The sequence below is a fragment of the Aquarana catesbeiana genome, linkage group LG01 (assembly GCF_042186555.1).
Source record: "Aquarana catesbeiana isolate 2022-GZ linkage group LG01, ASM4218655v1, whole genome shotgun sequence".
NCBI classification, from domain to species: Eukaryota; Metazoa; Chordata; class Amphibia; order Anura; family Ranidae; genus Aquarana; species Aquarana catesbeiana.
The window spans coordinates 129146667-129173314 of record NC_133324.1 but is presented as its reverse complement, the minus strand read 5'-3'; the positions used below and the strand labels follow the sequence as shown (position 1 = coordinate 129173314).

General features: G+C 42.6%; 1 protein-coding gene across 1 annotated transcript in view; it reads right to left on the bottom strand.

Moving 5' to 3' along the window:
* Window positions 1-10185: 10185 nt before the first annotated feature.
* The window catches only part of ARSB (arylsulfatase B), a 52330-nt gene continuing 35867 nt past the window's right edge, over window positions 10186-26648 (bottom strand). Inside the window, exons 5-8 of the mRNA XM_073623807.1 lie at window positions 25765-26008; window positions 16127-16197; window positions 15151-15279; window positions 10186-12336 (exon numbers count right to left, since the gene is read on the bottom strand). Of these exons, the coding sequence (XP_073479908.1) occupies window positions 12080-12336; window positions 15151-15279; window positions 16127-16197; window positions 25765-26008 (701 nt within the window). The 3' untranslated portion in view covers window positions 10186-12079. The remainder of the gene's footprint in view (window positions 12337-15150; window positions 15280-16126; window positions 16198-25764; window positions 26009-26648) is intronic.

The following is a 26648-nucleotide window of genomic DNA, read 5'->3' as shown; positions in this document are numbered from 1 at the left end:
TCTATTGGTCACCTCTGCACATCACTTTGCTTACCTCTGCTCCCTCATCCACAGCTCATCTCTGTACCCCCCTCCACCCACAGCTCACCTCTGTATTCCACGTTCACGTCTGTACCCCTCCATCCACAGCTCACTTCTGTATTCCCTGTCTACCTCTTTCTCCCCCCCCATACACAGCTCACCTCTGTACCCCTCTATCCATAGCTCACTTCTGTATCCCCCATCCACCTCTGTACCCCCCCCATGTTCACCTCTATATCTTTCCGTCCACCTTTGTACCCCTCATCCAACTCTGTGTTCACCTCTGTACCTCCCCATGTCCACCTATGTACCCCCCATCCATGTTCACCTCTATATCTTTCTGTCCACCTCTGTACCCCCCCATGTCCACCTTTGTACCCCTCATCCACAGCTCACTTCTGTATCCCCATCCACCTCTTTATCCCCCCATCCATGTTCATCTCTATATCCTTCCGTCCACTTCTGTACCCCCCCATCCCCCTCTGTACATCCCCATGTCCACCTTTGTACCCCCGTCCACCTCTGGGTTCATCTCTGTAACCCCCCTCCACCTCTGTACCCCCCATGTCCACCTTTGTACCCCTCATCCACCTGTGTTCTCTACTCTGTACCCCCCTCCACAGCTCACTTCTGTATCCCCCATCCACCTCTGCATCCCCCATCCACGTTCATCTCTATACCCTTCTGTCCACCTCTGTACCCCCCCCCGTCCACCTCTGTACATCCCCATGTCCACCTTTGTACTCCCGTCCACCTCTGGGTTCATTTCTGTATCCCCCCCATGTCCACCTCTGTACCCCCCCATGTCCATCTTTGTACCCCCGTCCACCTATGTTCACCTCTGTACCCCCTCATGTCCACCTCTGTACCCCCTCACCACCTCTGTTCCCCCGTCCACCTGTGTTCACCTCTGTACCCCCCATGTCCACCTTTGTACCCCTTCCACCTCTGTACCCCCCATGTTCATCTCTGTACCCCTCCCATGTCCACCTCTGTACCCCTTCCACCTCTGTACCCCCCATGTCCATCTCTGTACCCCTTCCACCTCTGTACCCCCCATGTCCATCTCTGTACCTCTTCCATCTCTGTACCCCCCCATGTCCACCTCTGTACCCCCCATGTCCATCTCTGTACCTCTTCCATCTCTGTACCCCCCCATGTCCACCTCTGTACCCCTTCCACCTCTGTACCCCCCATGTCCATCTCTGTACCTCTTCCATCTCTGTACCCCCCCATGTCCACCTCTGTACGCCCCATGTCCATCTCTGTACCCCTTCCACCTCTGTACCCCCCCCCCCGTCCACCTCTGTACATCCCCATGTCCACCTTTGTACTCCCGTCCACCTCTGGGTTCATCTCTGTATCCCCCCCATGTCCACCTCTGTACCCCCCCATGTCCATCTTTGTACCCCCATCCACCTATGTTCATCTCTGTACCCCCTCATGTCCACCTCTGTACCCCCTCACCACCTCTGTTCCCCCGTCCACCTGTGTTCACCTCTGTACCCCCCCATGTCCACCTTTGTACCCCTTCCACCTCTGTACCCCCCATGTTCATCTCTGTACCCCCCCATGTCCACCTCTGTACCCCTTCCACCTCTGTACCCCCCATGTCCATCTCTGTACCCCCCCCCCATGTCCACCTCTGTACCCCTTCCACCTCTGTACCCCCCATGTCCATCTCTGTACCCCCCATGTCCATCTCTGTACCCCTTCCACCTCTGTACCCCCCATGTCCATCTCTGTACCCCTTCCACCTCTGTACCCCCCATGTCCATCTCTGTACCCCTTCCACCTCTGTACCCCCCATGTCCATCTCTGTACCCCTTCCTCCTCTGTACCCCCCATGTCCATCTCTGTACCCCTTCCATCTCTGTACCCCCCATGTCCACCTCTGTACCCCCCATGTCCACCTCTGTACCCCTTCCACCTCTGTACCCCCCATGTCCATCTCTGTACCCCTTCCATCTCTGTACCCCCCATGTCCACCTCTGTACCCCCCATGTCCATCCCTCACTTCTGTACCCCCCCCCCATGTCCACCTTTGTGCCAGCAATTCTCTGCAGTCTGCACATATGGATCCCCTGCCCCTTCTCTCCACGTTGTTATTTTTTACCTGGTCACACGGCGGTGCAACACAGTCTCCGCCTATCAGACCCAGCACACAGCCAGAAAACTTCACTCGGCTGTGTGCTACACAGGTCTGCCAGGCGAGGGTGGGGGCGGGAGGAAAACAGAGTGCCGCTCTCGCTCTGTCATTGACTCTGGTGCTCAGCTCCTGACAGAGGGAGAAGCGGGACGAGCAGGCTCAAACACATGAAGCCCGCAGCTGTCCCGCTCTCCTGTATAATTAATGTAGCCGCTTGGGAGAGCAGGGGGGGGGATCGGCTCCCCCCGCTACTCCGCAAAAACTGCGGGCAGCGCAGGGCTTAAGTGGCAGCTGCTTTGGGCCCCACAGCAATGACAGGGCCCAGGGCAACTGCCCCTTTTGCCCTGCGTTAAAGACGGCCCTGCCTGGATCGGAGTAGCAGAACAGCCGGGAGTCACGTAACCTGGCTAAATATAGCTGAAAAAGGTATTTACATGCTTCATTAAAAAAACAAAACACTTATACAGGGTGTTATGCCTGGATACAAGAGAGGGTCTGGCAGTGATTTAATGTTTAAAGTTACAAACATTTTAATGCTGAAGTTTAATCCACTTATATTTTGTGTTCCGTGTTCCTTGTTTCCCCCCTGATCAACGAGCTAAAAACATTTAAAGAAAAAAAAAGGTTTTCTATTTCCAATACACACCTTATGCCAGACCCAGTGATGTCATCATTGGGTTTCTGTGCTTCTCTATGCCCTTCAGGTAGATCATGGCTGGTGGAAGGGGTTTGCCTCAGTAGTCCTCTCAAGAGACCTCAGCCATGATTCTAGCAGTGGGCTGAGTCTTGGGAGAAGTTATGCAACATCAATTACCTTGATAGATGGATGTCAGTCTGGAGAAGTGGGCTTTCCTAAGTAGGCTGCATTTGCAAGCAGACCACCCTAGGTAGCACCCACGTGTCATGTTGAGCTTCCATGGAGAGTTTGGCTGGGGAGAAAAGAACTAAATGATGCTGCAGGCCCTCAAGCCAGGAAATAAGGTTGGCTCTATCTGACTTGCTGCAGTAAACATTTTGAATACAGGAGAGGAGCCTGTGCACAACACTGAATGTAAGGGTGAAGCTCAGGTTTAAAGCCAGGGGGTCAGTATGGCAGCCAGGAAATGACTGTAGCTTTTGCAGAATAAGGAGTCAGCAATGGTAGCCTCCACATTTTTCCCATAAATTTAGTCTGGAGATGGGCTTTAAGCTTAACACTAATTAATGTTGAATATACAATAAAACTCACCAGAATGTGTGTAGTAAAATACAGTATACTTAATAACCATTTTAAACGGGTTTCTATGATTCCATTGTGTATTGACTGCTTTTAAGACATGCTGCATTGTCAACCCTTACTGACCATGTGACCACTTCTAAACTGTGTACAACTCCTAACATGCATTGCACCAGTCCCATGTTGAGGGAAATGTAAGAGGGGGTTAAGAGGGTGTTGATATACTGTATTTATTGGCGTATAACACTCACTTTTTCACCAAGAAAATCAGGTGCAAATAGTGTGTGCGTGTTATACGCCAATACTTCAATTTTAGCTGCCTCGGAGGGGACAGGGAGGGAGCGGGAGGAGCGCCATCAGATTACATACAGTGAGAATCTCCTGTTTACTTGGTGTCCTCTGTAATAGGAAGTCCCGTCTCCTGGGCCGCCATTGGACCACTGTTCTGTCTATTATAGGAGATTCTCACTGTATGTAATCTGTCGGTGCTTGTCCCGCCCCCCCTCCCCCATCCCCTCTAGGCTGTAGATGGGCATCGATCAGACAGCACTGATGGCAATGGTGAGGCTTCTGCATTGAAGGCAACGGTGAGGCTGCTGCATTGAAGGCATTGGTGAGGCTGCTGCATTGATGGCAATGGTGAGGTTACTGCATTGATGGTGAGGCTACTGCATTGAAGGCATTGGTGAGGCTACTGCATTGAAGGCATTGGTGAAGCTGCTGCATTGATGGCAATGGTGAGGCTGCTGCATTGATGGCAATGGTGAGGCTGCTGCATTGATGGCAATGGTGAGGCTGCTGCATTGATGGCAATGGTGAGGCTGCAGATGGGCATTGATCAGGCTGCATTGATGGCAATGGTGAGGCTGCAGATGGGCATTAATCAGGCTGCATTGATGGCACTGGTGAGCCTGCAGATGGGCACTGACCCTTATTTTGTTTCAAAGTTCCTTATTTAAAATGTAAGATTTTTTCCTGAAACTTCTCTCTTAAAATGAATGTGCGTGTTATACCCCTGTGCGTGTTATACGCCGATAAATACGATAGTTAGAGATTGCATGTGCTCCCTTTGTAAATGTAGGTGAGTATCTCACAAGCAGATAGACAAGATATTGATGGTGGGAGACAAGAGGGTTGATCCTGTAACCAAGGAGGTTATTCAGTGTATGAGATTTCTAGTGTGCACAAGCAATGAATATGTAATAGGGCAGGGCTGTTGTTACAAATCAGGAGGCCCAACAGCCTACATGGCAGCGCCCCGACCCCCAGCCTGGGGCTGCGATTAGAAATAATGGTGCCTGTACAGTGTGAATCAGCATTTCATTAATTTGGCTGGAGCTGTGTGTATGCAACGTATGTTATGCTATGGAGATGCAGCAGCTGTATGAACAAAGGTCCTAATTTGACAGACATCTGGATGCAGGTATATGGCTCCAAACATAGACATTGTACATTTGGGGCCACTCACCTGCACCTGCATACCTGACAGCTGCATGAACAAACCACTTAATCGTATGATTCCTTAGGACCCTTTCTGCTCTCTGCTCCCACCCCCTGGGCCCCTCTGTCAAACTGATAGGGCCCAGGCAAATGTAATTGAAGTCCTGGCAAGCCTAGTGGAAGCAGTGGTCATCTATTTATAACTGCTGCACTATATGTTCTTGAATGCACAATAAAGCTGCCTGGGCCTCCCTGTTGAGCTGATAGGGCCTGAGCCTGGTACAGAAGGGCTCCTCCCAACCTAGTTTATATGTGGGCACTTACTCACCCATTATTACATCATTCTCTATCTAAAAGGAACCTAGCACCTGATGACACTATTCTCTGTAACCAGGACACTATTCTGGAACCCAGTGGCAGAATGGCTACTGCACCTGCTTACAGGGCTGTATAGCCTTAGGGGCAGCCCTGAAAAGAGGTCAAATGTTTGAAACACCTGCAGCAAAGGGTCACTACTACAAAGGTAGTGTAATCTTTTAACTCATAGTTTATGCAAATTAGACTACTTTATGTATGCTGGGAATCTACCATTGCAGTAAAGAGGCTTCTCCAGTAACATTTAGTTTCAGACTTTAAAACTTAAAATGATGACATATAGGAAAGAGATATTACTATATACACTTTTCCATCCTTGTTCCACTAACCATTATTTGGTGGTGTAACCCTTTAATCAGCAGCATACCTACAGGGGTTGCAGGGGTCACAATTGTGACCCAATCCCATGCTGCAGGGGACCTGTGTGACCCCCCTGTACACCTGGATAGGAGGAGCGGTGGGGGTGGCGGCATATAGGAAAACCAATCTCTCCATTTGGAGAAAATGGAGAGATTGATTCCTCTATATGCAGCCACCCCCACCGCTCCTCCTATCCAGCTTCTTTCTGCTGCCCCCTGTGTGCGCTCTTTCCTGCCCCCCCCCCCTCGCCCCCTCCCCTCTCGGGCGATCTGTCAGGATGGAGAGTGGGGAAGGGGTAGGTAAATGTGTCATTTACCAGCCCTTTCCTTTTCTGAATGGAGAGTCAATGATCCATACTGATCACTGACTCTGTCCATTCATAACTGAAACATATGCTTCAGTTCGTGAATGAACGGGAAGCTCTGTATAGAGCTATTCCAGTCCATTAAATCAGTGCAGCTGAGCCTGCAGAGAAGGAGATTGAGGGCTGTGTCCTCAATCTCCTTTCTCTGTCTCATAGGTAAAACATCAGAGGTATGTTTAGACCCCTAATATCTTACCAAAGCCTGTCAATGGGACGCCTAAAAAAATGATGAAAAGTAATAAAAAAAAATAATGTGAAAAAAAAAAAAATAATAAAAAATAATAAAAAATAAAATAACAAAAATAAAAAAACTACTGACACCTGTGGCAGAACTACCAGGGTCACAAAAGTCGCACTTGCTACTGGGCCCTGGCGTTCCACCACCAGGCTCGGAGGGAAGGGCCCCGGCCGATGGTCAGGGGGCCCTTCATGGTTTTTTGCACCAGGGCCCTGAAGGGCCTAGTTAGGCCACTGTCATTGATCTGCACACTGCAAAGTACAATAGCTCCATCTTGATTCCCAAATAAGTACTATAGAAGAAAATACATAGAACCACACTTTTTAAAGCAGTCCATTACTTGTATCAGCTAATGGGAGAGTATAATCATACAGATTAGGCCCCATGCACATGGGGCTCCAGCTTTTACCTGCAGCCATGAGAGGCTGACAGTTGCTTCGGCTGGACGGGTCAACTAGTAGTACTTACATTTAGAGCAGTATGCACCCAGAGATGAATGCCCAAAATGCAAGAAGTCTTGGTGCATACTGCGCTAAACATTTGTAACATTTAGTGGACATTCCAGCCCTGTCCAGCCTAGACAGCTGTCAGCCTCTCAGAGGTTTACAGGCTGCTTGCAGCGACACTAGATGACTTACCTGTGCCCTCCACCTGCAGTTAAATGGCAAAATCTCATGCACCAGGGCTAAACGCCCAAAAAGTACTAAAGCGATCAAAAAGCTTTCACTCTAATAAGTGCGTAGCACAATAAAGTCTTCTTAGAAGACATGGTATTCGCATGTCTCTTTCTATCACATATCCCAAAAATAAGAGGATTTTATTTTTCACGACAGTGGGTGGAACTATATAAATCATTCCTTTGCACCCTATTGGCCAGATGCACATCCAGAGCCACTGGTGTGTAGTGGAAATATAACCTGAGCAATTTATTCTAAACTGCATACAGCCAAAAAATGATGGGAAATTCTACTTCGGTGCGTATTACATTCAGATTGTGGTTTGATGGTGACCTCTAGGGGTTAGCAAGGAACATAACAACCCAGCTTGAGACACTTGATCTGGACTTGATTTTATTTAAAAATATTCACTTTTCTTTTCCTTACACACAAAGTTTAAATGTGAATTATGCATTAGTGCCTATGCTGGTTTTGTACCATATCCCTGATGTGCTGAACTGGATCCGGGGGATTAACATAGGCTGGGAATCATTTTTCAAGCTGCCATGGCACTGGTCATGTGACAAGCCATCAGAGAAAACCTATAGACTTCTTATTTGGAGAAGTGGTTTTAGTACATATGGCTATAGGGCTGCAGTGAACAGCAAAGAGTTAGGTATCATATTATATGACAACTCCGGTTTTGCTGTGAAAAAAGCAATCCCTCTAGATAAATGGTAAATTTGCAAGGATGTTTGCAAACCTTTTTTCAAATTCATATCTTTCTCAGTTCTAAAGTCATTTGTGCTTGCTTTGCCATGTCCTATCTCAAACAGGTTTCTGAATGGGAGGGCCAGCACTCATTATCGTCAGATGAACAGTTTTAGTGTTGTAATAAAAAAAACTGCAGTGTCAGCATTCCTTTAGGCAAGCCTAATGCCCTGTACACACGATCGGACATTGATTGGACATTCCGACAACAAAATCCGTCTGATTTTTTCCGACGGATTTTGGGCCAAACTTGTCTGGCATACACACGGTCGCACAAAGTTGTTGGAAAATCCGATCATTCTGAACACGGTGACGTAAAACACGTACGTCGGGTCTATAAACGGGGCAGTAGCCAATAGCTTTCGTCTCTTAATTTATTCTGAGCATGCGTGGCACTTTGTGCGTCGGATTTGTGTACACACGATCAGAATTTTATATCCTGCTCTCAAACTTTGTGTGTCGGAAATGCCGACGGAAAAAGTCCGATGGAGCCCACACACAATCGGAATTTCCGACGACACAATCCGATCGCACTTTTTCCATCGGAAAATCTGACCGTGTGTACAGGGCATTAGAGGTATATGACATGCAATGGAGAAAGAGCGGCCTCACCATCCTTTTATTCTAAAGCTGGCTATACACTAGTGGAATTTTGCTTGAAATTTTACTTTAAGGAATGCTCATTAGCGGGGTCAAATCGACATTTGTTTTCGACTGAAGTGATATGAAAATTTGAAGAATCTCAAACAAACAAATTCCTAATGCCGCGTACACACGGTCGGACTTTTCGTCTACAAAAGTCCAACGGACGCTGACGGACTAAAGTTGGCTGGTAATCCGATTGTGTGTGGGCTTCTCCGGACTTTCAACGGACTTTTTCAGCCTCAAATCCGACGGACTTTAGATTTGAAACATGCTTCAAATCTTTCCGACGGACTCGAGTCCGGTCGAAAAATCCGCTCGTCTGTATGCTAGTCTGACGGACAAAAACCCACGCTAGGGCAGCTATTGGCTACTGGCTATCAACTTCCTTATTTTAGTCCGGTGTACGTCATCACGTAAGAATTCGACGGACTTTTGTGTGATCGTGTGTAGGCAAGTCTGTTCGTTAGAAAGTCCGCCGCAAGTCCGTCGAAAGTCCGTCGAAAGTCTGTCGGACAGGCTGTCGGACTTTTGTAGCTGAAAAGTCCGACCGTGTGTACGCCCCATTACAGTTAACATGGTTTCCATTTGGAAAAGTCCATTCCCTTCAAAATTAAAGTTAAACTAAGCACACACGATTTAATGTACATTGTCCATTCTTTTTATGTATGTGGATGATGGCACTGTAATTATTTTAATATATTAAAAAAAAATCTAAGTACCTTTTTCCTAATCGATATACAGCTGTCACATGACCCAGATCTTTCCCAGCCTGTATGCAGGGAAACATAAGCAGGAGGAGCTTCTAGTCCTCTGCTACTGGTCATAAAATAAAAATAAAAAAACAGCCTTTGGAATACGAGAATGGAGTAAAAATAAATAAATATTATCAATAAACTGTTTTAAATTGGTATGCAAATATATATTTGAAATCAAATTTTTAATATTTCGTGGAAATAACATGGTGTGAGTGAATTTCTGCCAGTCCTAAAATAAGAGGTAGGCGAAACCTCCATCAAACTACATGTGATATCCTGCCCCCATTGTGTTTAGCTGGTTTGTGGACACATGTGTGACTCTATAGTCACATGGGCTGCTCATATGCGATAGGGAGGAAATACTCAGCATACAAACTCACTTAAAACGGAGCACGAAGCACGAGTTGCCACTGCTGCAAAATCCCTAGCTGAATTGGGGACATGAACAGAAGGTGGAGATAGAGAGCATCAGGATCAACCAGGTTTTTTGCAGAATGCAGAAAACAAATCTCATAGTGACTAAGTGAGTATGAACAGCATGCAATACGCCATTTATTGATATTTTTTATGATGTGGGTTTAAAGACACTTTACATGTTAAGCAAACTGGATTTTGAAGTACTTTCAAATGACATTTGTCAAGGCATCAAATGTACTGAGCATACGTATACAAATTTTTGTACAAAAATCTACTATTGTATCGCCAGCTTAATTCTCCCACATATGTATGACTTTTTGAGTAATTTTTTCATAAAAAGGGTTATTTTTGAGCTTCTAAATTTGCACTTTTTTGTGTTAAGTGGTCCATTTAGATGCAACCAATGCTAAGAACAGTTTGTTGAAGCTGAAGTAAACCAAAAAACAGTGTATACTTCCCTCCTTTCATGCTATGTGCCGGCAATGATGTAACCCCTGTGGGCATATGCAGGAGTTACATTAGGGGCCATTCAATGGGCAAAGAAGATGGCGGGCGACCTGGAAGTAGCAGCAAAGGAGATGGCGGAAGTGAGGGATTGAGCAGCGACTGACAGCACAGATTGATCAGCACTGGAGGAGGGCACACTCATATGGTAAGTGTGCCATAATGTGGAAGTATGCTGCGCTCACTCACCTTACTTCCGCTTTAAGGTGTTAAGGGTTAGTAAAGCTAAAGAACACAATATCCTGGACTTTGCAAATCCATTCTATGCACTGTGTTACGTACAATAAGTTGTGGCACTTTTTATTGCAATGTATCAATACAAACATCAAATGGGCATGGACAACACATCTGCATTGACTGTTTCCCATATACTCATTTAAAAATTGACAGAGAAAAATCTATTCTATCTGAGGTAGAAAATACAAATATTACTTCATTTCCAAGGAGATATTCATTCATATTATACAATACGTTACATTATATTTTCAATCTATTTCCAACAAGCAGAGCCAAAAGGGGCCATCCTTCCTTGCAAGACATTGTTGAAATTCAAGTCTTCAAGTAGAATGTTGATATCTGAAGAAAAATGGAAGTGTAGCCTCTAGCAACCAATTAAGTGTTACCTTTTCTTTCTAATGTGCTTTAGCAACATTTTAGCTGTATACTGATTGGTTGTTAAAGAGGCTCTGTAATTTCAAGAATACTGAAGGCTGCTGATAGGCATGGAGATCTGCACGTAACTGTAGAAGCTTTCAGTTAGGGGATTTACTAAAACTGGAGCCCACAGAAGCTGGTGCAGCTGTGCATGGTAACCAACTAGCTGCTAAGTTTTCCTATTTAAATATTTTATTAAATCGAGTATCACAATACCTATCACATGAAATATAACAGCCATCATAAATAGGGAATGCTTCCATGTAGAGAGTGGTACATTAACACAGTGGTTTTTAGCCCTGTCCTCAAGTACCCCCAACAGGCTATGTTTGCAGGTTTTCCTTTATCATGCTTTAAATCAGAGTCAATGGCTTGGTATTTTGGACAGCTATTTTATCGAAGACAAATTCACAAACAATGGCTTGTTGGGGGTACTAGAGGACAGGGTTGAGAACCGCTGCATTAACAGGTTCCATTAACATGTCAAAACAAGCGACAACTGTACACAATAGGCCAATCAACTTATGGACAAATATTTTTCGTCAAATGATGGCTTGTAGCAACCTAATAGCTAAAGTAGAGGTAGAAAAAGATAAAAGAGCTGACATTTGGGTGGCCCACCCCAACCTTGGAAACCTAGGACCAGCTTATAAGTTTTATTGTCCAATTGTCCAAACTAAAGCTGAAGTTAGAAGCCGATTGTTACTGTGCACAGCTGTACCAAATTTTGTTTACTTCAGTTTTAGTAAATCCCCTTAGAATGTGCTTCTTCGCCCAAATTTTAAGCAGTCGGTCAGGCTTATTTTTGACACTTAAAGGTAATGTCGGAGCTCGCTGCTAAGTCCTGCCCCCACATATTCCTATTAGTCCTTCACTATGATGGATTGCTTCAATGGCCAGTAGGAATGTCTGGAAGAATGGTGGACACTATTATGCAGACATGCAGAAGCTTTGTCTGATCAAAACTGCCTGGCATTTGGGTGAAGCAGAGGATACTGAAAGCTGCTGGCCATAATGCACAACCACCTCTGGGTTTCTGCGCTTCATACTGTCAACAGTTCTCAGTATTCTTAAAGTGAAAGAGTCTCTTTAAGTGCAAAACCACCCCTTTCTTTTCCTCCAGTTACAGTACAGTTACGTTTTGGAGACATCTGATAGAGTAGCCCCAAAATCACTTGTAAAAGAGATAGTAAAAAAATGGTAGAGCTACAGAAAAATGGATAGTGTGAGCTACCAGAGAATCACTAAGTTGTTGACAAATATTTTGCTATAAACTTTTTTTTTTCATTCAATATAAAACCCAGCAAAGCCTCATGTAGGCTCTTCTTCCAGCTGTGAGACAGTAGGCAAATATGGCAGGAAAGAATTTTCTTTTGTTATAGTAGTCCAACATATCTGGTTCTCACAGAGCTCCTATCTGTGAAAAGATATTTTATCAGATATCATTCTTCAGTCTTATTCCAAAGACTTTGCTTAAAATCATAATCAAGTAAAATTTTTCCTGTAAGAAGCCATTATTCCCAGGGCCCCCAGACACCAGAGGCTCCGGGGTCACACCTCGGATCATCATCTGGATAGTAAATAGAAACCGAATTGTTGTAGTAATACTCCAGACGGGAAAGAAGTTTCTTCACCACACCAGGGTGTTTGTCCGATAAATCACGAGTCTCTTTGGGATCACTGATGATATCAAACAGCCAGAGAGATTTTTTCCAAGAATCCAGAGAGGGAATGTCTGTGGCATTTGGTGGAGGAAACCAATGGTCACAACCTTTTCAGACAGAAGGTAGAAATAGAGAAAAATAAAACTATAGTACTAAAATGACACAATTGTGGATGTCACAAACATCTACTGTATTAAATCACAAGACTTGATGAACACATTGACTAATACATGCAACTCTGTGCAAAACTCTGTCAAGTTCCCTTTTCCCATAGCTTGGAACAAATATGTAAATTCTCCCTAACATGGCACATAAAATGTATGAAATACAAAGTGGAGACCAAGTGTAGGTACACAGCGATTATAACCAGTAAATGTCACCTCCATCTACAACCAAGCTCCTAGTTTATTGTGTACAATATATACAGTTAGAGCCATGGTGTGGGCACTCCTGACAACAATCCACCAAATCACCCTGCTGCCAGACCCCCATCTATCACTTCTTAGACCATGAGCAGTCATTTGCGTAGTTTTGTTGCGTTTATTGCAGGATGCAACATGGTTGGGGTAAAGGAAGATATGGGATGCCCATAGCACTCACTGAATTGTCATCACATTTGTAGAACATTGATTAGCAGCTTTAGCCCTGAAAAGTATGCACTTCTAACATTCACAGTCTGTCTCCCCTGCATATCTCCAATGCAGACTATTGCTCCTCTTCCTCTGCACTCACTCCTGCAGACTATCGCTCCTCTTGTACAAATCCTCTACTGCAAAAATGTTAGATTCCTGTTGCTTCACTTCCAGTATTACAAAAAGGGACCACTCTGAATAATCCCAGCTTGCTAGCTGTACTTGAATGGTGTTGCTTCAACAAATCAATAAGCCAGAGGCATGCAATTAACTCTTCCCAGTGGATCAGTGAATTTGGTAGCTACACAGTCTTTTGGAAGGTATCACCGGAGTGCTTTACCAGGCCAGAGATACTTGGTACCTCTCCCCGACAGCGTAGCACACAGTAATAAGCGAACTACTGTTCCCAGCCAGTCCATAACTGCAAACACTGCGTTCCCTGGCCACAGCATTCTGCACTACTCTCAACACTTCTCTTATTGCTTCTTGTACACTGACCTTCTCCAAAGGGCAAGCTCAGTGTTCCCTGGTCACAGAAATCTGCTCTTCTCAGTCCTACTGTTACTTCTCCTTCACCGATCTTCTCCTGTGTGAAAGTCCTGTGTTCCCTGGTCACAGCAGCCTGACACCAACTCCATAATGAAGATCTTTTTTCCAGGAATACATCCTAGCAGCTCCTCCATCCCTCCTCCGCGCTTGGCACGCCCCCCTCGTGGGGACGTCCTGTGGCAGCTACCTAATACTCCATTCTCCTTTTCTCTTGCACCATTCGAACTCCCGGGCAGCATGTGACCCCAGCTTACCAGCTTATATGGGAGGCCTGCCCCCTGCCAATACCGAATGGTAATTGGTCAGAGCTCCTCACATGAGCTGCCTGCCACTCAAACCTTAGGTCCAACCTCTGTTCCAGAACAATCTTCCTGAAAGCAGGGGAGGTGCTTCTGAGTCAGAGCACAGGTGGTCATACCCACCACTACACTAAATACTCCCAATCTCAAATCAAAACAAACAGGCCTAACCTACAGCACAGGCCTGTATAAATTTGCCTACACTGTTATCTTAAACCCTGAAATTCCTATTCTAGCACCTACCTTCTGGTAGAAGGTGCTACACAGTATATAGCTTTAACACAGCAAAATATTGTAGGACTTCTCATAGCTCCCAACTATCACTGATTTAAAGGGAATGTCCCTGATTTGGAACACAGTCCCTCTGCTCCTCTTTCCTCCTCATTTCTCCCTCATTTTAGTCTGATCTATATAGTTGTATATAAAATGCACTACTTATCTTTCAAAACGTGCAGGAGAGAGGAGTATGTTAAAAAATGCAGAAAGGAGGAGTATAGTTAAAAAATGCAGGAAGGAGGGGTATGGATTTTAAAGAAGGTGTGAGAGGTATGGATGTTAAATGCAGGAGTGAGGAGTATGGATATTAAATGCAGAAGAGAGGGATATGGATGCTAAATGCAGGAGTGAGGGGTCTGAATGTTAAAGCAGGGGGAGGGATATGGATATTAAATGCAGGGGGGGGGGGGTGTATGGTTAAAATATGTAGGAGGGAGGAGTATGTTAAAAAATGCAGAAAGGAGGAGTATAGTTAAAAAATGCAGGAAGGAGGGGTATGGATTTTAAAGAAGGTGTGAGAGGTATGGATGTTAAATGCAGGAGTGAGGGTTATGGATGGTAAATGCAGGAGTGAGGAGTATGGATATTAAATGCAGGAGAGAGGGATATAAATGTTAAATGCAGGAATGAGGGGTCTGAATGTTAAAACAGGAGGGAGGGATATGGATATTAAATGCAGGAGGGGGGTTTATGGTTACAAAATGCAGGAGGGAGGAGGATAGATATTAAATGCAGCAAGGAAGAGCATGGATATTAAGTGCAGGAATGAGGAGAATAGATATTAATTGCAGGAGTGAGGGGTATGGATGTTAAATGCACGAGGGAGGGATATGGCTGATAAAGCAGAAGGGAGGGATATGAAGGTTAAAGCAGAAGGGAGGGGATGTATGGATGTTGCATGCAGGGAGTTTGTGTATTGAAGGTCTATAGGGAGATTGTATATATTGATGCTTTTCGAAGCTACAGGGAGGTGGCAGAGGACAGGGTCCTGATGCACTTCTTGGGTGTACATTATGGCTCAGAAACTACAAGCCATACCAAAGCAATTCAATTCCATAGACATTGAAAGCAAAGAATTTTAGTGCATGAAACCACAGTCCTTATAGTTGAATGTTTTGTGTAAATACTTCCTAGTGAAGCCCACCGCCCACTGCCAAAATGATACCTGGATATCCAGTCAGTAGTTTCCATTTCCCATGTCGAATAGCAGCATGAACTGATATATTGAACAGTGAATAATCATAATCAGGAATGGTGCTGGACAAGGGCATCCTGGTTTCATTATTTGCAGAACCTAAGAAAGAATAAGTATGTAAAGAGCTTTCAGCATGTTATCCTTATATTTGCTGTCAATGACAAGGTTAAGCTATCAAACCATCCCCAGCTAATCACGGTTTACATTTCAGTTGTGTATATACACTGAACAATACTAATTAGATACACATAGTACCCCCATAACCACAGTCAGGGCTGGACTGGGATAAAAATTTGGCCCTGGACTTCATCCAGACCGGCCCACTTTATTTGTGCAAACAAGCACAAAAACAGTATATAAACTATACGCAATTGTGCAAAAAAACATAAGTAGCATAACATAAGGAGTCCTCACTAACCTCTTGTACTATTTCACTTATTCTCCTCTGTATTTTTCTCATCTTTCTCACATCACTGTGTGAAGTTGAGGGTGAACCAAGAAAGCCATTACTTTGACAGGCTGTCACTGAAACCAGCCCACTGAGCCATCGGCCCACCGGGAAACTCCCCGTAGTCCCAATGGCCAGTACAGGCCTGACCACAGTTGGGCCCCAGGACTATTTTTTATAATTTGAATGTCACTACTGGCATCAAGCACTATGTGCCCATAGTAGGCCTCTCTAAGGCTGCCCAAATGGCTTCCACACCCAATATATATTGTTGTTCCCACCTGTCATTAAGCAGGAGCCAAAGTGGTGCCAATGAATTCCATTAGCTGCTTCTAGCACAAGGAGTATGATCAGATGACTGCAGACTGTATCACATGCAGGGGTGCTTGACCAGTGCTTATCACAGCAGCTTATTAGCGCAGGGCATCCAGAAAAGACCCTGACGCAGCATTCAAGAAATGTTCACAGACCACTGAATGGAAAGAGTGTGTTACTTACATGGGGAAGTGTCCACAAATAAAGGGTCTATATTATGCAGCAGCTCTTTTCTCGGGGATGGTCTTCCTTCACTAATGACAAATGCAGAACGGGAAAAAACATTACTTGATTAATGTATGCTAGCAGTATTATATTCTATGTATGTACTCTACCACAATTGGGGATTTCTTTTGACAAGAAACTAGTTAAAGAGACAAACATCACAGTGACTATATACTATACAAGACACATAATCTACATCTATATGAGCTGTAAGATTTCTGCAGGATCATTTCAAGTTGGTACAAAATACATTATTAATGCTCTGTTGTCAAAATCAGATAGGGGATTTCCAATGAAACGTAAAATCCTCAGGTATTAAAATCATGCTACATTAGTGCTACCCATAGGTGCGTGCATGGGGATGTGCCTGGGTACACCCTAATCACCCTGTGTGGTGCAGATTCCCCCTGCTGATATTTCACCAAAGCCCCCCAATGGAGCTCCTGAAAATTTTTTAAAAAATAATACAAATAAAAAACTACTGACACATCAATCTCTGCCCTACTTACACATCCACTGCTCTACTGACACTGTCTATGTTTTAATACATTTATTTATAAGTGTGTGTGTGTGTGTTTGTGTGTATATATACTCTATATTGTCAAATGTATTGGGACACCTGCCTTTACACGCACTTTACACAAACTTTAACCACTTCAGCCCCTGAAGGATTTGCCCCCTTAATGACCAAGCCATTTTTCTGAAAAGGCACTGCGTCGATTTAACTGACAATTGCACAGTCGCAATACCCAACAAAACTGACGTCCTTTTTTACCCACAAATAGAGCTTTTGTTTGGTGGTATTTGATCACCTCTGTGATTTTTAATTTTTGCGCTATAAACAGAAAAAGACCGACAATTTGGGGAAAAAACAATTGTTTTTACTTTCTGCTAAAATACATATCCAAAAAAATAAAATATAAAAAACAAATGTATTCATAAGTTTAGGGCGATATATATTCTTCTACATATTTTTGGTAAAAAAGAAATAGGCGTATATTGATTGGTTTGCGCAAAGGTTATCGTGTCTACAAACTATGGGATAGATTAAGGGATTTTTATCTATTTTTTTATTGTTTTTACTGGTAATGGCGGCAATCTGCGATTTTTAGTGGGACTGCGACATTGTGGCTCACAAATCTGACCCTAAATTACACTTTTTGGGGACCAGTGACATTATTACATTGATCGGTGCTATAAAAATGCACTGATCAATGGAAAAATGTCACTGGCAGGGAATGGGTTAACACTAGGGGGCGATCAAGGGGTTAAGTGTGTTCCCTGGGTGTGTTCTAACTGTAGAGGGGATGGGCTTACTGGAACATGACAGAGATCACAGTTCCCGATCACTGGGAACAGTAGATCTCTGTCATGTCATCTGGCAGAACGGGGAATCGTCTTGTTTACATAGGCAGTTCCCCGTTCTGCCTCTCCTGACCGCGATCGCGGGTCGCTGACAGACATCGAGTCAGCGGGACCCGCGGGCACACTCCCGTGGCGCCCATCAGGCTCGCACATGCCCGCTATCCTCCTTGCAAAAACCAACGTACAGGTACGTTGGTTCGCGCACGAGAGCCGACCTGCCGCAGTATAGCTGCGTGAACTGGTCGGCTAGTGGTTAATGGCATCCCAGTCTTAGTCAGTAAGGTTCAATATTGGGTTGGCCCACCCTTTGCAGCTATAACAGCTTCAACTCTTCTGGTTAGGCTGTCCACAAGGTTTAGGAGTGTGTCTATGGGAATTTTTGACCATTCTTTCAGAAGCGCATTTGTGAGGTCAGTCACTGATGTTGCATGAGAAGGCCACGCTCGCAGTCTTCACTCTAGTTCATCCCAAAAATGTTCTAATCGGGTTGAGGTCAGGCCTCTGTGCAGGCCAGTCAAGTTCCTCCACCCCAAACTCGCTCATCCATGTCTTTATGGAACTTGCTTTGTGCACTGGTGCGCAGTCATGTTGGAACAGGAAGGGGCCATCCCCAAACTGTTCCCACAAAGTTGGGAGTGTGAAATTGGAGTGTGACGCCTTAAGAGCTCCCTTCACTGGAACTAAGGGGCCAAGCTCAACCCCTGAAAAACAACCCCACACCATAATCCCCCTATACCAAATAATTTGGACCGGTGCACAAAGCAAGGTCCATAAAAACATGGATTAGCGAGTTTGGGGATGGAGGAACTTGACTGGCCTGCACAGAGTCCTGACCTCAACCGGATAGAGCACATCTTTGGGATGAATTAGAGCGGAGACTGCGAGCAAGGTCTTCTTGTTTAACATCAGTGCCGGACCTCACAAATGTGCTTCTGGACGAACGGTCAAACATTCTCATAGACACACTCCTAAACCTTGTGGACAGCCTAACCAGAAGAGTTGAAGCTGTTATAGCTGCAAAGAGTGGGCCGAATCAATATTGAACCCTACGGACTAAGACTGGGATGACATTAAAGTTCATGTGCGTGTATACTTTTGGTAATATAGTTTATGTCTCTTGGGGAGATCCCCTTTACTTCCTGTACTCAAAAAGAATCAAGAGAAAAATTCCTTCGTAGACAGTTGTCCTTGGAACAGGAAGTTTCCCTCACCTCAAAACTCAAAAATTTCAGCCTCTATGACAGTGGTCACCAGGACAAATACAAGTAGTACGTCTACCTTGCAAGGACACAAAGAGCAATAAAAATACCACAGGGGCTCTTAAAGCAGAACTTAACTGTATCTAAGCACCACAAACCAAAAACGTTATTTAATACATTTTTGATATTCAAAGCAAACTCACTCGTCCATTAATGTTTCCATGCTTTTTTTCGTTGAGAAATCACTTTGAAAAAACCCCCCTGCCATTTGTAGCTGTGGCCATCTTGAGTGAGGGCAGATGATTCAAGTAGCACTTCCGGGAATCCATCTGCCCTTAGCTTAGCCTTTAGGCAAGCAGGCAGGAGGGTGTGCTTAGCTGAGAAAGCCCCTCCTCCAGATGAAAGAAAAAAACGCCCATGAAGACTCCTGGGATGTATTACATCATTTTGGTCTAAGCCAGAACCAGAAAACAACTGAAGATGTAAAAAAATGAAATGTAAAAAAAAAAAAAATCTATATACTAATGCTAACAGCATAATAATTAAAAAATAGCTAATGTTGATTGAAAGAACAACATTCCGGGGGGGCAGGAGGCGGAGCCTAGCAGAGCAGACATGCATTGTTAGAGCTCCACACCGCTGAGGAGAGAAGAGAAGGACAAAGCGGAGCCTGCAGGCTCAAAAGGTATCCATTTGAACCTTTTTGCCCCAGGGAACAAACTGTGAAAGTTTGGGCAGGAAATATGGTACTGGGAGGAAACCGTGGCAGAAATAAAAATCACCTCACAAAGAGCTCACAGGCACTCACTGCAGCTGAAGCAGCTCCAGTCACCTCACAATATACAGCACCAGGGCGCTCTCACAGACAGAAAATGTCACAGCAAGACTCTCCATTTGAGTCAGATACAGAACAAATCCTCTCACAAACTTCTCCACAAGACTCCTCAGCATCCCCAATAATATTATTACAATTTGAAAAGATGCTTCATAAGGCTTTAAAACAAACCTCAGACCAAATAACAAAAAGCCTAACCAAAGAAATAAGAGAGCTGGGAAACCGCACCGCAGCCTTAGAAATAAAAATGGATGAAATTGAAATTACAACCCAAGAAAATATAACAGAATTGGAACAATTAAAAAAAGAGAATTTAATACTTCAAACTAAGCTCGAAGATTACGAAAATAGAGCCAGACGTTCAAACTTGCGCATAAGGGGAATACCTGAAACTGTGGCAGACCTGCAATCTACTATTACTGCTCTATTACAAGAACTAAAGCCAGATATCCCTATTGAACATTTAGAACTGGACAGAGTACACAGAGCCCTCACAGCCAAAAAGAAAGATGGACCCCCACGTGATATAATCACAAAATTTCATTATTACAGAACGAAAGAACAAATACTAATTGCTGCAAGAGAAAAAAAGGAACTTAATTTTCAAGGACACAATTATCAAATTTTTGCTGACCTATCCCAACTTACTATTACTAAAAGACAATCCATGAAACCCCAACTAATGGAACTGCAACGCCACAACATTATGTATCAATGGGGCTTCCCCTTTTCAGTCAGATTTAACTACCAAGGTACAATTTACAGAAGCAGATCAGCAGATGAACTACAACAAACCCTTTTAAAATTAAATCTGACAGAACCCACAAGCAGCAACACTCCCACACGCAGAAGAATAGCATCATCTTCACCTTCAGGCAGCACCCAGAAAATTTCAGAACAAAATGGGAAGCATCACAAAAGAGGCCGTTATGCCACATCATCCATGGACCAAGAAGATTCAATGGACTGACATCCTAATTCCTGATATCTCTTCATTTATTATACTAAGAGATGGTTCTCTATAAAAAACCTATATTTATAACTGAATGTAACTGCATTCTGATAGTCACACACTGTGTGGGATCATGTTACATTCCAGTTATATTTCTTATTACTTCTGATTCATATAGCCTTAGAATATATAAGTGAAATACGGAAATTCTTGTTCAGTTATATATTATCAGGTAATAACAATAGATTTATTACTTTTTAAGACAAATATGTTCAATAACCCAGAAGTAATGGAAGCTTTTTCTTTCTTTTCTTAAAACAAATATATTATTACCTAACTAGTTCCTAGAATTATGTTTTTGTTTATTCTAATCTGAAGCAATACAACCTCAATTTTATGAGTTAACATATCTAAACAGTTACATATGAATAAAATATGTAATTGTTTACTCTAAAAGGGTTAAAATCCCAAAATAATTCAAACTATCTTCATCAATACCAAAGTTATTAACAGTACCTTTCTAACTGAATTATTTAGCCTAGGGCAAGACTAACCATATACAACCACCCTGGAATAAATAATTTCAACAAAAACTATATTCTGCACTCCAATTAATGAAACATCATTTTGATGTCTTTTGACATAGCACTTCTCTCCTGTAAGCGGCAGATCCGTGTACCCCCATTAGCCCTTCTCATTCTCCCAACCATATTATGTGGGAGTGTGACGAAGGCACTTATTCCCCTGAGAGAGATATTTATTCTCTTTCACGGGTAAATTGTGATTACTTGCAAAAAATAATTTATACAATGTATCATCTAATCTCATATGTTTTTTGTTTACTCTTTACTCCAGAATTCACTGGTTTCTTTTCTATCTATTCATCTCTTCAGTCCACACAGGTTGATCTACGCAGTCAGCTCTGCAGAACAAAAAGTAAGTCAAAACTATTTGATCTGTTGCCATGGCACCACTGAATATACTTTCCCTGAATGTTCAGGGAATAAATGTCCCTCAAAAAAGGACCAAAGCCTTCCGTACTTTTCATAACAAGAAGGCTCACATAGTATGTCTCCAAGAAACACACTTCACCAAAGATTCTACTCCAAAATATATTTCTCCTTTTTATCAACAAATTTACACAGCTTCTGCCTGTACCAAGCAAAGGGGAACTCTAATTGCATTTCACCGATCCACACCATTCACCTTATCATCAGAAATTAAAGACCCAGAAGGTAGATACCTGATACTCATGGGTTATATAATGGATACAGCAATCACGGTGATTTCCTACTACGCTCCTAACAAACAACCTACACCATTCCTCTCACATATATTACAAGTGATTAATACACACAAAATAGGAACAGTGATAATGTGTGGGGATTCGAACCAGGTCCTCCTCCCATTTCTAGATAAATCACCTTTTACACCATCCAAAATAACCTCTAGATTACCTTTTTCTCAACTTCTTTCCAAATACAATCTGGTAGATTCGTGGAGAGAAAGTAACCCAATGAAAAAGAAATTCACTTATTTCTCGCACCCTCATCAAACCTTCACCAGAATAGATCATATTTTTCTAACAATAGGAATGATACCAGAAATTATTGCATCAGATATAATTCCGATTCCGTGGTCTGACCATAATGCAGTATACACTACTATAGCCTCAGCCATACCAAAAGCGCATGACCCAACGTGGTACTTACCGGACATAATGCTCAAACACCCACTACATCAGATGGCCATTGAACAAGCTTTAAAGGAATACATATCAATTAATAATACAACAGACATCTCCCCAATAACACTGTGGGAAGCTCATAAGCCTGTCTTGCGTGGTACAATACAAAGACAAATGGCACTATTTAAACGGGAACGCAAAAATCTAGCAAAAAAACTAGAACTCAATTTTAATGCAGCCTACATATCATTTCAAGATAATCCATCTCAGAGTACAAAATCTCATCTGGAAAAATCTAGATTGGAATACGATCTATTTCTCACTGAGTCAGTTGATAAATCCCTCAAACGCTCCAAACACAATTTCTACATGAATACAAACAAACCAGGTACATATTTGGCTCGGGCATTAAATTCAACTAACAAATCTTTCAAACCAATACGTTTGAAATTATCAAAAAATGTTTACACTTGTAATCCAGTTAAAATAGTCCATAAATTTCACTCACATCTCGCAACTTTATACAAGACAAACAATGAATTTAATCCTACAGAGGCTGAATCCTTCTTCTCAAAAATAACCTTACCTGAGTTATCTCAGAATCAAAAAAGCAGTTTGGATGAGCCTATAACTATAGATGAAGTTGCTAACGCCATAAAAGACCTAAAACTTAACAAAAGACCAGGCCCAGACGGCTACTCGGCTTTATACTATAAAACATTCTCAGAAATACTCTCTCCCATTCTCACTGAAACTTTTAACAAACTTCTAGATGGACATTCTTTTCGGCAAGAAACACTAATGGCAATTGTTTGTATGATCCCAAAACCCCTTTCTGATGATACTTCCTGTGTGAATTATCGGCCTATCTCTCTGTTAAACCTCGATATTAAATTATTAGCAAAAATAATAGCAAAACGCCTCAATAGCATTATAGGAAAATTAATACATAGAGATCAAGTAGGCTTCATGCCAAATAGACAGGCAGGCGATAATATACGCAGGGCAGTGTTATTGGCACATATTGCTAAAAAACGGAAAATCCCTTTATGTTTTCTATCTCTCGATATTAAGAGGGCATTTGACACAGTATCCTGGCAATATATGCAATATTCATTACAAAAATGGGGTTTTGGACCCCACTTTTTAACATGGATCAAAGCATTATATAATCAACCCAAAGCCTATATAAAATATGCTGGATACAAATCTGAAGCCTTTAATATCGAAAGAGGTACCCGACAGGGTTGCCCATTATCTCCCTTATTATTTGCCCTTATACTCGAACCCATGGCCCAATACATCAGAACAAACCAAACTATAACTGGCATTGAAGTAGGAGGTATTACACACAAATTATGTATATTTGCAGACGATATATTACTTTTTCTATCATCACCACAGGTCTCTGGTCCTAACTTAATACCAGCTCTTGATGGATTTGCAGCCCTATCCGGCCTTATGATTAATCCTAAGAAATGCCTAGTGCTTAATATTTCACTCACAAACATGGAATTGATCCCGGCTAGGGCTGCACTCCCATTCACATGGGCAGAAAAATCAATCCCATATCTTGGAATTCATTTAACAGCATCTCATTCTGACTTATTCTCAACCAATTATCCTCCTGTATTAAGACAGATCACAAATCTAATAAAACAATGGTCGCAACTTCCTTTATCCTGGATAGGGAAGATTAATGCAATCAAAATGACTATTCTACCCAAATTGCTTTATCTATTCAGAGTCCTCCCTATTCCAATTCCTTCCTATTTTTTGAGAATAGTACAAAAAAGAGCAACTTCGTTTATATGGGGCTCTTCTAAACCACGTATACCTATACACACACTACATCTTCCCAAAAATAAAGGAGGCCTAGGATACCCTAATTTTACTAACTACTACAGAGCAGCACATTTGGCTAGTCTGTCCAAATACCATGCAAAACAGGAAATCCCATTATGGATATTTATAGAGGCTTCAGAAAATGACCCTCTATTAATATCAAATTTATTATGGCTTGATCCTAAAGACCGCTTTAAAATTCATAATCCCATAACTAAACACTTCTTATCTCTCTGGGATAAACTAAAAACCAAATATCAGTTACAATCTCCACACAATCCTCTCCTTTCTTTTATCAGAAATCCGGCCTTTTATCCGGCATGGATCTACCCAAATTCTTTTAAAGCTTGGACAACATCAGGCATTCAGACACTAAATGACTTCATAGCATCTAAATCATTCCTTTCATTCCCATCGCTTAGAGAAAAATATGATCTACCAAACTCTGAGATATTTAGATATCTCCAAATCAAAAATTTCTATACACCATTCCTAAAGGGGGATACACCATTATCCCAATTATCCATTTTTGAATCAATCTGTACAAAAGATCCATTTGCTAAAGGTACAATTTCATCACTTTATAATCAATTATATGGAGTAGCAAATCTTAATAGACCCTCTTACGTTCAGAGGTGGGAGGAGGACCTGGGACGAACTTTAGAAGAAACGGACTGGTCTAACATATGGCTCACATCTAAGTCATCTTCACCCAACATCTTAGCACTGGAGACAAATTATAAAGTCCTAACTCGCTGGTACCTTGTACCCGCTAGAGTGGCAAAATATTCACCTAATACCTCAGCTCTTTGTTTTCGAGGATGCCCAGAAATAGGCACATATTTACACATATGGTGGACGTGCCCAGTAATCCAAACCTTCTGGAAGGAAGTCTTCGTGATTGCATCTAAAATATTTAAAAAAATAATACAACCAGATCCATATTTAACTTTACTTAATCTAAAACCGGAATGGTTAACACTCTCTCAATTCAAACTTATGATCCAACTAATAACGGCTGCAAAACAAACAGTGGCCAAGGCATGGAAATCTCCTACTTTGGTACTAGCAGAAACAATTCACAGAATGAATAATACAATGTCCCATGCTAAGATGGTTGCCATCGATCAAAATCAAATTCCAAAATTTGAAAAACTTTGGCATCCTTGGATAAAACAACAGTTCCTGTCAAACTTCAATGACTCTGTCCTGTTGCCATGGTAACAGATTAAATGACTTACAGAGACACCCATTCTAAGGCTTCAAAGAGAACTAAAAAGAATAATAAACTGACGAGCGGGACAACCTTGTGGACCATACCTCTACCTTTCAACCCTTTTTCTTCTTTCTCTTTCCTTTTCTCCACCTTACGATTAAAGCTCAGTATCAGAATTTATTTGACCTATATACACTCTACTTGTAAACAATATGTATAGTAGGTATAAATCATTTAAATACCTACAAAAGTAACTAAGGAAATGATATATATCTTTAATTTAGGTTTACGTGAACCCAATGTTTAATATTTGAAATTTCATGATATTTACCTATATAAACCCTACTGTAAAACAATGAGCTTACTTTATAGATCCTTGTAAACTTACTTTATGTATCTTTATAACATTGTATACTCAATAAACTTCTTTTGACAAGGAAAGAACAACATTCCACTTTAATGTTCACCACTGTATCTGCTTTGTAAAGAAAAAATACCTGATTGTCTCCCATACATCAAACCCATCAAGGGGCTTCGTCCCATTGGTAGATCCTCCTGCTAGGTGCACTAATGTGGGCAACCAATCTGAAATATGGATCAGCTCTGGGCTTGTGACTCCAGTCTGTTTCAACAAGGGGCTTGTAACAAAGCCCACTCCTCGCACTCCTCCTTCCCAGAGCGTCCACTTCCTCCCACGCAGAGGCCAGTTGTTTCCCCCTTCTAAGGTCTGACCACCGTTATCTGTAAGCAAAATGTTATCCATCAACCAGGATGCTGAGACATAAATGCAATTAAAAAAAATATCTAATTTTGGCAATATTTGACACAAAATAGGCTATGGAATTTACAGTCACTGGGACACTCTTAGCCATTTCTTGTTAAATATTGTTAAGGGGTAGGTGGTCGGAGTAGCGGAAATTGGGATCTATTTAGCCATTGTGGCTGCCCTGCAGCTCCAAAAGTCGGTGGGAGGGCAGAGGAGGGAAGCCAACAGCTGCAGGGCATCGGGTTTGCGAGGGGGATTAGTGCAGTGGGGTGAAGTGGCAGGGAGAGGGAGCTGGGGGCGTCACCCCCCTGAAAAATGCCACCCAAGGCAAATGCCTTGTTTGCCTCATGATAGCATCGCCCTGCCTATGCTAATGGGATTATTTTATAAGTTGGTGTAAAGCTGAAATTCAGCCACCCCTAGAAATCATAAAGCAGTGAAAAATGTAGAAATAAATGATCTGAAGTTTATTTTAGCAGTTTAACTAGCCTCTCAATGTCTGTGTCACAAGAAAAAAGCTCCAAAATTGAAACTCTTGGAAAAATCTTAAAACATTGCAAGCAAACAGCTCTTCCTTGCTGTTACTAAACCTGGCTTCAGGTATCTGCCTCTCCT